The 13,398-nt window shown below is 38.4% G+C and overlaps 1 protein-coding gene and 1 long non-coding RNA gene across 2 annotated transcripts in view; one reads left to right on the top strand and one right to left on the bottom strand.

Annotated features, from left to right (window-relative positions):
- The window catches only part of ldd (lipid droplet defective), an 89,460-nt gene that overhangs the window by 56,897 nt on the left and 19,165 nt on the right, over positions 1-13,398 (top strand). The window contains exons 36-55 of the mRNA XM_090116576.1: positions 2,820-2,960; positions 3,143-3,282; positions 3,673-3,900; positions 4,249-4,384; positions 4,624-4,735; positions 4,971-5,141; positions 5,326-5,446; positions 5,916-6,106; positions 6,411-6,549; positions 6,802-7,003; positions 7,382-7,574; positions 8,513-8,587; positions 9,227-9,337; positions 9,653-9,814; positions 10,392-10,503; positions 10,770-11,008; positions 11,291-11,424; positions 12,032-12,176; positions 12,831-12,974; positions 13,209-13,311. Of these exons, the coding sequence (XP_089972702.1) occupies positions 2,820-2,960; positions 3,143-3,282; positions 3,673-3,900; positions 4,249-4,384; positions 4,624-4,735; positions 4,971-5,141; positions 5,326-5,446; positions 5,916-6,106; positions 6,411-6,549; positions 6,802-7,003; positions 7,382-7,574; positions 8,513-8,587; positions 9,227-9,337; positions 9,653-9,814; positions 10,392-10,503; positions 10,770-11,008; positions 11,291-11,424; positions 12,032-12,176; positions 12,831-12,974; positions 13,209-13,311 (2,999 nt within the window). The remainder of the gene's footprint in view (positions 1-2,819; positions 2,961-3,142; positions 3,283-3,672; positions 3,901-4,248; positions 4,385-4,623; positions 4,736-4,970; positions 5,142-5,325; positions 5,447-5,915; positions 6,107-6,410; positions 6,550-6,801; positions 7,004-7,381; positions 7,575-8,512; positions 8,588-9,226; positions 9,338-9,652; positions 9,815-10,391; positions 10,504-10,769; positions 11,009-11,290; positions 11,425-12,031; positions 12,177-12,830; positions 12,975-13,208; positions 13,312-13,398) is intronic.
- LOC149897347 (uncharacterized) lies at positions 1,109-2,076 on the bottom strand. The gene is made up of 2 exons (XR_016458242.1): positions 1,731-2,076; positions 1,109-1,298 (listed from the first exon to the last, which is right to left on the bottom strand). It is a non-coding gene; the product is annotated as an uncharacterized LOC149897347 (long non-coding RNA).

The following is a 13,398-nucleotide window of genomic DNA, read 5'->3' as shown; positions in this document are numbered from 1 at the left end:
TATATGTTACGGCTAAAGGTAGGTGAGAACATAAACTTAAGATTAGCCGGCTAAACTTAGGTTTATTTTCGACGAGGTGTTAATGTTAGTTTGTTCTATCTTTAGCCGGCTAAACTTAAGTGTAACCGCAGGCCCGTGGCTAAAAATGTCGGGGTGGGTAGATTTGGTTACTATAATACATGTAAGGAACAGGGCGAGTGTTTTCTGGCACTTCGCCGGCTGCTGCCGCAGCACGCTCGCTGCGCTCGCTCGGCTCGTGCGGGTCTTAAGAGTTCTAACCTAACCTAACCTAGCCACCAGCTTTCTGCCCTGAGTCGGGGTGGGTAGATTTGGTTACTATAATACATGTAAGGAACAGGGCGAGTGTTTTCTGGCACTGTGCGGGCCCCTCAAGCCCTCCACCGGCCCGGCGCTAACCAAATCTACCCACCCCGACATTTTTAGCCACGGGCCTGCGGTTACACTTAAGTTTAGCCGGCTAAAGATAGAACAAACTAACATTAACACCTCGTCGAAAATAAACCTAAGTTTAGCCGGCTAATCTTAAGTTTATGTTCTCACCTACCTTTAGCCGTGACATATACACACATAGGATAGGTTTTATACCGGAAATCCCACTGAACGGGAACTGTGCGGGATTTTCTTTAAAAACGCGGGCGGAAAGCTAGTATATTTTAAAATAAATTTTAAAACTTGAAATGTAACTAATTTAAAATAAAGATGGAAATGATGATAAAGTTAAAGGAGTGAGGAGAAAGGCACAGTCAGCATGAATTTTAACAAGTTCATAAAAGGACAGTCTTAAAGAAAACATTTTCCTTACATCCTACTAATAAAGCGAAAGTTTGTGAGGATGGATGTTTGTTACTCTTTCACGCGAATACTACTAAACCGATTACAATGAAATTTGGAAAAATTACTTTTGATCCCGTAAATCCCACAGGAATGGGAACTATGCGGGTTTTTCTTTGAAAACGCATGTATATTAAGTATGTATTTCAATAGTAGTTTCTCATCTATGAGAACTGTCATTTAATCAACCGTTTAATTTTCACATAGTTACACATTTAAAGTAAATGTGTAAAAAAATTTCCAAATAAAAATTCACTCACACACAAATGTATTTATTATCTAAAGGAACAAAAAAAACGTAAGCGTAAGATTGCACAATTCTTCTAGAGTATCCATCTTGATAACACGCAGGCTCGAAATGCAGTGAACACAATCTAGCAAATTTCGACGGCGTCCAATCTACACGTCTCATGTTTTATACCCATTTTTTATTTAGCTCTGGAAATCTAAAACAAAATGAATTTATTAATAATCTAAAAGAGAAACAACAAACTAAACAGATAAGTCAAATAAAACAACCAAGTGGTATTTTTTATTTTCCTGCTGTAGAAAATTTACATCTATTATTTGCAACAACAACTACATATAAATCTGATATAAGAAACAAAATAAATAAATCAACGTTAATATGAAATAGATTTTTTGTCATAAATCGATAATATACGCTGGATGTGTTACAACACTACGGTGGTAAACAAAATGCCAAACGTGATAATATTGTGACATTTTTTAAAAATTATTTAATTCTTTTGTATTCCACAACCCCATAAAGTGGGTAAATGTTACAGTTACAACATAAACTTATAAAAAAGCGCTTGATAAAACCTTCAAATAGGGTTAGAACATAAATATTTATCAATTTGCTGAAAATCACTTACCGATGGAAAGATATTTTTTCATTGTTTTCATCCAAAACTCCCATTCGACTAGTAATAGCCGGTAGCTAAACATACAATAGTCATTTTAGCACACTGACAAATAAAAAGAAACACTATACACTTTATATTTTCTAAATATTTCGTTAAAAACACTTGACGCACTGAGCCCACCAGCTGGTTGGAAAACAAACTGACTGCCGGCGCGCTACGTTTGAAGACAGTGCAGATACTCTATCGCTATCTCAATCTGACTTATGCTGTTATTGACTAAGAGTAAGTAGATTAGAAAATATGTATTTTGTTCTGTCTCAATATAAGAACTCTATAGGTTTATTCCTCTGAGATTTCAAGTAAAATGTAACGGTTGTATCGTTAATTTTAAATATCTTTTTTCATGCTATTAAGTATTTAAGCATATTGAAAAATAAACTATTGCTGAAGGATTCATTAAAAACCTCAGCATTTTAAATAAAGTCCAACGATTATACCGTTGACTTTAAAGATTTTTACTCATTTTTAAGTAAAATATTATTAGAATAGATGTAAAAATAACTCACTGTACCGATCCGACGGGATACACTTTTTAACACTTTTAGCACTTGCTTTAAGCAATACTTAATAGCACCAAGGTTGTAGTCTTGTAGACAACCTTCTCGCGGCGGAAGCTAGACGCCAATGAAAAAACATCCAGCGCCCGCACATTATCGTGCGCCCCGCCACCTGGTGGAGAGGTGTGCGAGAGAGATAGCATATATACAACGGAAAGAGAGGGCAAAATAGGCGGAAAAAGCTAGGTACCTTCTCAATGAAGTAAGCTTCAAATTACGGTCAAGTGTTTAATATACAGAATAACTTGGCTGCTCAAAAGATTAACAGCTAATGAAACTACCACGGCCGATCGAAACAACGACTATTAATCTTTTAATAAAAATGTGTCCATCTGTTAAAATACTATTAAACGTTTTTCCCTTTCTATGCAATCTCTCTTCAGTCCCTTCACATACACAAACCATGAAACTTCCAGAAAAACATTTTTTCAATATTATATTCCTTATTATATTATTAACCAATACTTTTTCCTCTATCCAGCATCAGAAATGCTATCAGACGTGGGTAACATGATGTGTGGGAAGCCATTCTTCTCTGGTGTGAGTCGCTTCTACAAGACCATCGTTAGCTCGGTGACACTATCGTCTAAACCTGATGAGGAACAGCTGAAAGTTCTGCCCAGTGAGTAATTCTCTCTACTTAAACACTACATATAAAAATATATCTTTTAGAGGCGTTATAGAAATAGAGAAATAGTAATTGCTAAAGTAGACAGATATTGTTTACAATAGTGGTTGAACCATTCAAAATTATAGAAAACTCTATTATTTTAAGTTATAAAAACTATAATTCCTCGCTTCCAGCTGACTTCTGCCGCTCAGTATACACGGAGATAGTAAACATGGAAGGTGGCAAGATTGTATGGAGCTTCGTGAAGCCGCTGCTGATGGGCAAGATTCTCTACACGCCGCCAAACCCGGCTGTTATTAGTATTGTTCAACAGGTATATAAATAGATTAGTGAAAAATTAATAAAATAATATAAATACTACTTTATTGTACTCCACATTAGAAATCCGACTCGAAGGACCATTTAAAATAATTTAAGTACATAGTCAAATGTCGTTGATATAGTTTCATAGAATATTGTTATGTGATGTATGTAACTATTAAAATATAATATATCTTTGTCGTTTCTTACATCTTATTTCAGAATTTTCATGTAGCTATTTATTCATCAAACTGTATTAAATCAATATCTAATCTGTTGGAAGATAGGTAGATCAAACTTTATATGTATTTAACTAACTATAATCTATTAGTCCATGCTATAATATTGATTGAATAGAACACAACAACTATTATTAGAAATATAACAAATATATTGTTCACAGGCAAACACAACATTCGGTCCAACATCCCAACTATTCAACCTGGTCCACTCGTTTGCTCACGAATTCTCATCGATCGACAAAATGGCCGCTCACAAGGCTGGCCTCAAAGCGTTACAGGAACTGCTCTCCGCTGATGATTATAAGGATCTCAGGGTGTCGCTCGTGGGGGATGTGGGGGTACCCGATATAGATGTGGAGGAACTGCTCGGGGGGATTGGGGATACTGAGGTACGTTGGCATATTTATTGTGTATAGAATAATGAATTATGTGTTCTAATTATTAATATTTCTATTTTTGCTGCTATGAGTTTCCTGAGAGATAAAATTATGCTATTGGTATGTACAGTTCAAGATGGATTAATTTGTAAGAAAATACATTTATTAACTATAAATTTGTCATAAGGGCCTGATAGATTCAATCTGTTTTTCTTTGGCCTTGCCAGATAATAGGATATAATTAGAACCGCGATCAAAATATGATTAATTTGAGTTATTATTCGTATAGGAAAGTTTTCATTTTTGAGTGATTATTTACTTATATTCACTCCTTATTTTCTTTACTGACACTATTTTCAGAGCCTTGGCCGTCTATTACAAAAAGCATCCAATTTCCTTCAATGCATCAACCTGGACCGCTTCAAGCCGATGCCGAATGAACACGAACTGACATTAGAAGCTGCTAGACTCAACAGGATTAATGAATTTACTGCTGGTGAGAAATAAAAATTATTTAATTTTCCAGGGAGAATTTTTAATGTATAAAATTGGATAAAAACTAGAACTTAGAATGAAATACTTAATTCATTCACCATGTTTTTAAAATTAATTTCATACACAGGTTCAACAGCAACTTTAATAGAAATGTTCTGAAAAAAAATTGACAATTTTTCTGATTTTTCGACAAATCTCAGTTTTCACCCTAACTTAAATCATATTCTTTTTTAATTCTAGGACTCGTCTTCCTCAACATGACTGACGATCAGGCAACAATTCCAGCTGACATCGACTATAAGATAAGAATGGATATCGAGAATTCACCAACTACAAAACGAACGAAAAACTAGTGAGCTTAAATCTATTTGTTAAACACTCGAAGGACCAAAAATACTTAATTAATTTTAGCAGTATAAAGATACGATTTTATATGAACTAATTTCATGTTTTTTGAACCTAAAATTGTATCAGTCTCGAGTTTATACCAAAAGAACATGAATATGCAAAAAAAATGAAAATTACGCATTTTTGAACTTATATTATCATTTTTTTTACTTGACTGTTAATACTTATCTTTCCCACAGTCTCTGGACCCCCGGGCCTGAAGCGAGTTTCCTAGAGAACATGCGTTATTTCCGCGGCTTCGTCCAAGTTCAAGATATTGTTGAGAAGGCACTTGTCAAGCTTTCAGGCAACTCGACGGATTGGGCGGTGTATACACAGCAGAACCCCTACGCTTGCTATAGGAAGGATTTGTGAGTGGATGTTCGCAAAAGTTCACTGTTTGCTGTTTCAAAAGTAGCAGGCACAAATATTTGCTGAATAGGCTATTTTACCTAATTATATGACTCGCTATTACATTACAATATTAAAACAAGTTTTTTAGCTAACGGTTGTGCACAACTTAACATAATTTAAATTATTATTCTACCTTTTCAGATTCCAAACATCCCTATACGAGTCGCAAGCGCTGTTGGTTGCGTTCTATTTCTCCTTGCTCTTCACCGTGTCTTCTGCAGTTCGGTTCATTTTGGCTGACAAGGAGTCTGGACACACTATGGTAATTTATTTAAGAAAATATGTGCATTGAGTGTTTCATTTTATTATTTATCAACATGCCTTTACTATCACACAACTTCCCCTGTATGTTTAAATATAACCGACACCTTAATACTCGATTTTGATCCACTAACATGCAGATTGAATTGAAACTTTGCACACTTATCAACTATCAGTGACACTACAATAGTTTCACGAGTTAAAGTGTGTTTTTTTTCGTAGCTATATAATTTTTTTTATCAAATACTAGCTTCCTCCCGCGACTTCGCCCGCGTGGTGTTTTGATAAAAGGTAGCCTATGTTCTTTCTCAGGGTCTAAAGATTGTCTGTGACAAATTTCATCAAAATCGGTTGAGAGGTTTAAGCGGGAAAGCGTAACAGACAGACAGAGTTACTTTCGCATTTATAATACATATTTGTAGGGATTAATTATTATTTTTAATATTTATAACAATGACTACCCCTTCCAGCTACTCCAAGTGATGGGCGTGAACCTGAGCTACCACACGCTGTCCTGGTTCATAGCATCCCTCCTGGAGATGACTGTCACCATGGCGCTGGTCTCCATCGTGCTGTACGGGGGCAGCATCCTACCACGGACACCACCATCGTTGACCTTCACACTGCTGTTCATATTTGGAGTATCTGTGTTAAGTTTCTGGTAAGCATTGGTTGGTGTATGAAATAGTAAATAAGTTTACAATTTTATTAAGTTAGTAATAACAATAACCTAATTGGCTTGCGCCGTTAAAATCTTGGACACTATAAAAAGTGTCAAGTTTAATAAAGTGTAAAAACCTAAATGCACTTAATGTTTTAATTGAAATAGATTCCTGGTTTAAACTTTTTAATGGTTATTTATTTATAAGAAAATCCAAATCTCAAATATTATTATTTCCATACTTATAATCTTCAGATATTTAAAACACTTAATCCCATCTCAAGACCAAGTTCTTATTTCCCAGTTACATGATGAGTAAGCTATTTTCCTCGGCGAGTATGGGTGCAGTGGTGGCAGCTCTGGCCTACCTCACTACCTTCATGCCGTTCGTACTTATTCTCTCTCTCGAAGCTGTTATGACGAGCGGCCTCAAGATCTTTGTGGTAAGTTTCTTTGAGTAACAGTGTCACTTGTATCTGTACAGGTATTTTATGTAAGTGTCACGCATATTAGTGTCACCTATAATGGCAGTGTCACGTATGTCACTATTAAAATATGGCAGTGCCACGTGCGTCTGTTGGTATTATGTGTTTATCCGTGTCTTTTTTTTTATTGTCACGTATGTTAGTGTCATGTGTCAGTGTCACGTATGTTAGTTTCATATGTGTCAAAGCAACTAATTTCCTCATCTCCAGAACCTCTCAATGTCCTCTGCGCTTTGCTACGCGTTCCTCCTCATCACTCGTCTAGAAGCAGCTGGTAGTGGGGCTCGCTGGGCCCACGTGTGGGACTCGCCTGATGGTGTGGGGGATATCAGCATTGGGCTTAGTGCTGCTATGATGGTCGTGGATGCTGTGATTTACTTCGCTGTGGGGTATGGACTGGAGATGGTGTGGGGTGAGTTGCAACTTTTCTCTTAAAACACTTAACTTTAAAAAACAAGATTAGACTTCGTTTAGAAACGTTAGAAACTGTGGTTAGAAGTAGGAAGTAGAAGTCAAATTACAGGGTGTTTTGTTTACATAATATGAAATTATGCTTAAAAACATGTGGAATAGAAGTGATATTTTGTGAGCATTTAAATTGCCGTTTATTGTTATATGATGTTTTAATAGAATAATCTTAAAATCGCGTCTTTGATTTAACTTGGTGGGGGGCATGGAATGAAAAGTTAAAGCATTTAAAATATTCACATTTTCACAAGAATATAGGCAGAAGTAGTGATTTTGGTTTGGCCATTGCAACCATTTATTACCATCTAATTTCTCCATTCAGGTTTAAAAACAGTACAAAACAATATATCCCACGTACCGTCAAGTGACGAGAAAGCCGGTGTGAGCATCATCAACGTATCAAAGATGTACTCGCGGGGAAGCAAACCCGCGCTCTCTGGCGTCAGTATGGAGTTACGACCTGGACAGATTACTACGTTACTGGGGCATAATGGAGCTGGGAAGACTACGCTTATGTAAGTAGTTATTATTTGGGTTAAGTTGTAGGTTAAAATGATACGTAGGATGGTTTTGTTTTAGGTTGAAATTAATTTAATAAAAGTCAATTAACGTCTTGTTATGTTATTTTGTAGTCAATAAAAGTTTTGAATTATGATGAATATAAAATACAGAAATACATAATGCAGTGGTAGCTCAGTGGTGAAGACTTAGTGCTTCAAATCGATAAGTAGGAGGTTCACGAACAGGCTAGGAAGTGCAGGATATAAATTGATTTTTTAATTTATCTGTGCAAGTGCATAATGATGTTATGCTACTGCTAAACGGTGAAGAAAAATATCGTGACACTTCAAACACGACACTATAAACTCGACACTTAACACCGGACACTTCACACATGACACTTCATACAGACACTACAAACACGACACTTCAAACACGACACTTAACACCCGACACTTCCTCGTTGTTTTGGTTTTCGTCTATCATACCCAGATAAAAAATGCACCTTGTATATAATATTCTTCTTCTGTTTGTGCATTTGGCACTGAACTTATTTTATGGTTATTCATTGACATGCCCATAAAATACGCGCGCTGCGTTACGACGACGCTCGACGTATGACGCTGCGTTTTGATAATGTGCGGGCGATGACGGATGGGGTAGGCTTGCAGTGCGTGTCCAGCTGTTTAATGCCTTGCTTTAAAGCATGTAGCAGCTAAACTTATTTAAATTTTGACGTGACAACGTCTTATAATTCGATAGAGCTGGCTGCACGCACGAAAAAACATGACTCATGCGGCGTTACCCCGCTCTGAGGCGTTCCATGTAAGACTTGAAGTGCAAGCGAGAGCGCGGAACGAGCGACAAAGGACGACACAATCGGACGTTGTCACGTTCAACTATCGTCAGTAAACCGACTTTACAGACAACCAATTCTTTTTTTCAATTGTAGCAACATCCTGCTGGGCACAGTGCGCGCTAGCGGCGGCGCTGTGTGCGTGCGGGGCGGCGCTCAGCGCGCGGGCGCGTGCCCGCAGCGCGACGTGCTGCACGCGCCGCTCAGCGCGCGCGAGCACCTGCAGCTGTACGCGGGGCTGCTGCGCGGCGCGGGCCCCCCCCACGACGTGGAGAGGTGAGTGTGTGTATACAGCGGCGCGTGCCCGCAGCGCGACGTGCTGCACGCGCCGCTCAGCGCGCGCGAGCACCTGCAGCTGTACGCGGGGCTGCTGCGCGGCGCGGGCCCCCCCCACGACGTGGAGAGGTGAGTGTGTGTATACAGCGGCGCGTGCCCGCAGCGCGACGTGCTGCACGCGCCGCTCAGCGCGCGCGAGCACCTGCAGCTGTACGCGGGGCTGCTGCGCGGCGCGGGCCCCCCCCACGACGTGGAGAGGTGAGTGTGTGTATACAGCGGCGCGTGCCCGCAGCGCGACGTGCTGCACGCGCCGCTCAGCGCGCGCGAGCACCTGCAGCTGTACGCGGGGCTGCTGCGCGGCGCGGGCCCCCCCCACGACGTGGAGAGGTGAGTGTGTGTATACAGCGGCGCGTGCCCGCAGCGCGACGTGCTGCACGCGCCGCTCAGCGCGCGCGAGCACCTGCAGCTGTACGCGGGGCTGCTGCGCGGCGCGGGCCCCCCCCACGACGTGGAGAGGTGAGTGTGTGTATACAGCGGCGCGTGCCCGCAGCGCGACGTGCTGCACGCGCCGCTCAGCGCGCGCGAGCACCTGCAGCTGTACGCGGGGCTGCTGCGCGGCGCGGGTTCCCGGGACGACGTGGAGGGGTGAGTGTGTGTACAGTGAAACTTTTAAAACAAAAAGGTAAAAAAATGTTATTTTTTTCAATTTATTCGTTTGAAAATTAAATGCATTTTTAGCAATTTTAAAATTTTATTACGATAATTTTTGATGTGACCAAATATTGAAACTCAATATCACCATGTGTTATTATTTCCAATTTACCATAGCAATTTATCCTAAAACATTGACTTAGCAAAAAATGTCTGATTTTCAATTCTATTTAAAAATTGCCCTAACTCATTACAAAAAGAAAAATATTCATACAAAAGACCCCCTCCTAACTTCTACCCTTACCCCAGCCTGCTCTCGGTACTATCCCTGGGCGCAATAAGCGACGAGCCGGCCTCCCGCCTGTCGGGCGGCACGCGGCGGCGCCTGTGCGTCGCGCTGGCCTTCCTCGGTGACCCGCCGCTTGTGACGCTGGACGAACCCACTTCAGGGGTGGACCCGCATGCTAGGAGGTATGTGATTTATTAATTACTAGGTTTCCGCCCGCGGCTTCGCCCGCGCAGTCAAAAAAAAAACCCGCATAGTTCCCGTTCCCGTGGGATTTCCGGGATTGCGTCATTTTCCCGGGATAAAAAGTATCCTATGTCCTTTCTCGGGTATCAAAATATATCCATACCAAATTTCATGCAAATTGGTTCAGTAGTTTAAGCGTGATTGAGTAACAGACAGACAGACAGAATTACTTTCGCAATTATAATATTAGTATGGATTAATAGATGAGAATTAGAGAATAGAGAAAATTTGGTCATGAGCTAGTATTCGAATTCTTTCGATTTTTTTATTCAACCTGTATAGTACTATTTATTTGTTAGTCATTTTTTACTTTTAATAATAAATTGCCTTTTCCTATGCTTTTGATTAATGTGTAAAAATAGAGACACTTTAAAAACAAAATGAGATATGAATAGAACTAACATCATATTGATCTTCCTGGAAGTAACTAAAAACATAAAATAAATATTTACGGTATTTTTTCCACCTAGTATGAATATAGAACCTCTTTTAACTAAGTTTTTTTTTAATTAACAGAGAAATCTGGTCGATGATATTGAAGCTTCGAGAGAACAGAACAATCCTGCTCACAACTCACCATTTGGATGAAGCTGAACTGCTCAGTGACCAGATCGTCATCATGCACAAGGTAACAATATAAAACTAATAATAAATAATGATTTCCACTCAAATGAGTAAATAAAAAAGAGAATTATTCATACTGCTTTGGTCTTGTTCTGATCTCATGTTCTTCTTCTTTTATTCATTTTCTTTTAAAAATGTAATCGATTGATTAACATTTTTTTTCTAGCTTAATGTTAGACCCACAGTTACATAATATACGAAATGTATAGAAATATCAGTTTAACTGTAGCCTTAAATTATCAATCTTTTAACTTAAAATCAACGCCACAGGGTCAGGTCCACACAACAGGAACGCCAATAGAAATAAAGCGAAGCCTTGGCTCTGGATACAAATTATCCGTACAATTCGATCAACTTCCACAAAAAGAAGACGAAGACATAGAAGAGAAGACAAAGAAAGTTCTAGAAATTACCAGAAATGTGGCCAAGAATGCAAGTTTGGTTGATGTGTGTGGGGCTGATGTGGAGGTCAATGTGCCCTTCTATGATGAACATGGAGTTAATAATGAGTGAGTTTGTTTATCTAATGATTTAAAAAATAAAGTGTTGGGATTGATAGATTCGATTATTCTCTCAGTGACAATTTGTTGACAAGGAAATTACTAGGATTCTTAAATAATCTTAACATTAGCCTTTGATATTTTGTGTCCAGTACATGCCTGATTGCTATCATTCCAATGATTGTTACTTAAATTAATCGTTTTTTTTAATCCCACTTATTTCTTACTCTAACTTATATATAATTACTGACCATTGTCTTCTGTAAATACATTCTTTTTTATTTTTTCCAGTTTTGTAGCCCTGTGCAATAATCTAGAGCAGAATCAGGAATCGCTGGGCTACCGTAACTACAGTATGGAGTGCACAAGCCTTGAGCAAGTGTTCTTCAACATCTGCTCACAACAGGATAATAGCATTGAAAGTGGTAAGCTTTTTGATAGTGTAAAATAATTTAATTTTTATTTCACTTATTTTATAACAATAATACTCTTGTCCAGTTGATAATATTTTTGGGCATGTTTAACCCACGTCCTAATATTATTAAAAACATGAATATTTGTATTGATTGATTTGTTTCTTTTTCAAGCAAAAATAGTCGAACGAATCTGTATAAAATCGCTTTATTCGAATATTACACTTAATATCACTATAACTTTGGACATGCTATATCCGTCGTCACAAATAAAACTTCCGCAAACTTTTTAGAAAGAAAGAAAGAAAACGTTAATTTAATGGCACACAGCCTCACAAGAACATTATGAAAACAATTTATACAATACTTATATGGTATTAAAAATACACGTTGTGTTGTCTGTGAAGCATGACGCAATATAAACGGGAAAATCACTCGGTGAACTTCTGTGACGTAAATAACGCGAAAGATAAATCATGTGTTATTCTGACATACCTCTATACCTGTAAAAATTCATCCAATGCCGTTCAGTAGTGAAACGTGTCAGTAACAAACATCCATCCATACAAACAATATTAGTATAATTCCATCCAACAAATGTTCTTACTACCCCCCACAGACACAGCATCCAAAAGCACATCATCAGCGAGCTCTCGCACGGAGCGTGTGCACGTGCCGCTGGTCCCGCTCAGCGCGGGACCTTCTAAAGTGCAGCAGATACGTGCGCTTGCGCATAAACGACTAATGCATTATACACGGAACAGGTGACTATTATAAAAAAAAATGTATGCGTGTACTAGAGTACACATGTAAGAAGTGAAACTTCTTTATGACCTTAAAAATGTCACGAGTATGGCGTAACGCAAAAATGTCACGCGTACGGCGTAACGCAAAAATGTCACGCGTACGGCGTAACGCAAAAATGTTACACAAAATTTTTGTCCAACCCCGATAAAGAAGTTTCACTTCAATTAGGCCAAACAGATCTCACGATGTTTTACTCTTTATTTAACAAAAAAGAGCGTGTGTGCCGAGCACCTGTTTCAGAAGTGAAACTTCTTTGACAAGACACAAAGATACCAAAATCGTCGCTTTACTCCATGATGGTATTATCATGACGCGACTTTGACATTTTACTCTCAACGCGCCTAAAGAAGTTTCACTTCAAAAGAAAAATACGTTGGCGCAAACATTTCATGTAGAATAATGCTAATTTATTTAACCAATAATTAAGGCTACCTTGAATTATTTTTTTATGGACAATAGGGAATTTCTTGACCACAAACTCGCCTGATAGCAAGCTAAGAAGGTCTACCTGTAAAGTCTACACTTGAAGATCTCCCTATATTATAAAATTCTAAATTTACTTGATTTCTAAACTTCACAAACTATTTAAGAACTTATTCAATATTTTCCAGAATGCTGCTTTTCCTGCTCATAATCCTGCCATCTCTGTTCGTGACGATAGCCATGGGTTTCGCCACCATCCGTCCTCCAGCCAATGATGAAATTTCACTCAAATTGAACAGACATCTGTATGAAGAATCCACTGATTACTTAATGTAAGTTTTTGAAGTGTCACTCTTGAAATTTGTATGATTTTGAGTCAATATTACTGAATATCGTAACAACTTCGCATTATATGTATGTACCTTTATTTTAATTTTCGCTTTTAGTATCCCCGAATCTTTTTAATTTGACCACTAATTTCCACCATAAAAGAACCAAAATATGTTTAAATAAGTTATCCATAAATTCCATAATTTCCTGTAATAATAATGATAAAATAATTACAGACCTCAACCATCAATATATTCACCGGAGGTAGACCCAGGGCTCGCTAAACGAGTATTGGACATTTTAAGATCTCAGGAGCAAGCTAGAAACTGGACCAGCCAGGTAATAACAAAATTTTGTTTTTGTAATTAACTATAATAAGAAATATATAAATGAATACCCGTATGAGATATTAAATCCATACTAATA

This window comes from Colias eurytheme, chromosome 26 (assembly GCF_061535395.1).
Source record: "Colias eurytheme isolate Ceu_HAF_F1 chromosome 26, ilColEury1 Martin Lab GWU primary, whole genome shotgun sequence".
NCBI lineage: Eukaryota > Metazoa > Arthropoda > Insecta > Lepidoptera > Pieridae > Colias > Colias eurytheme.
The sequence above is the reverse complement of the archived record's forward strand: the minus strand, read 5'-3'. Positions and strand labels throughout refer to the sequence as shown.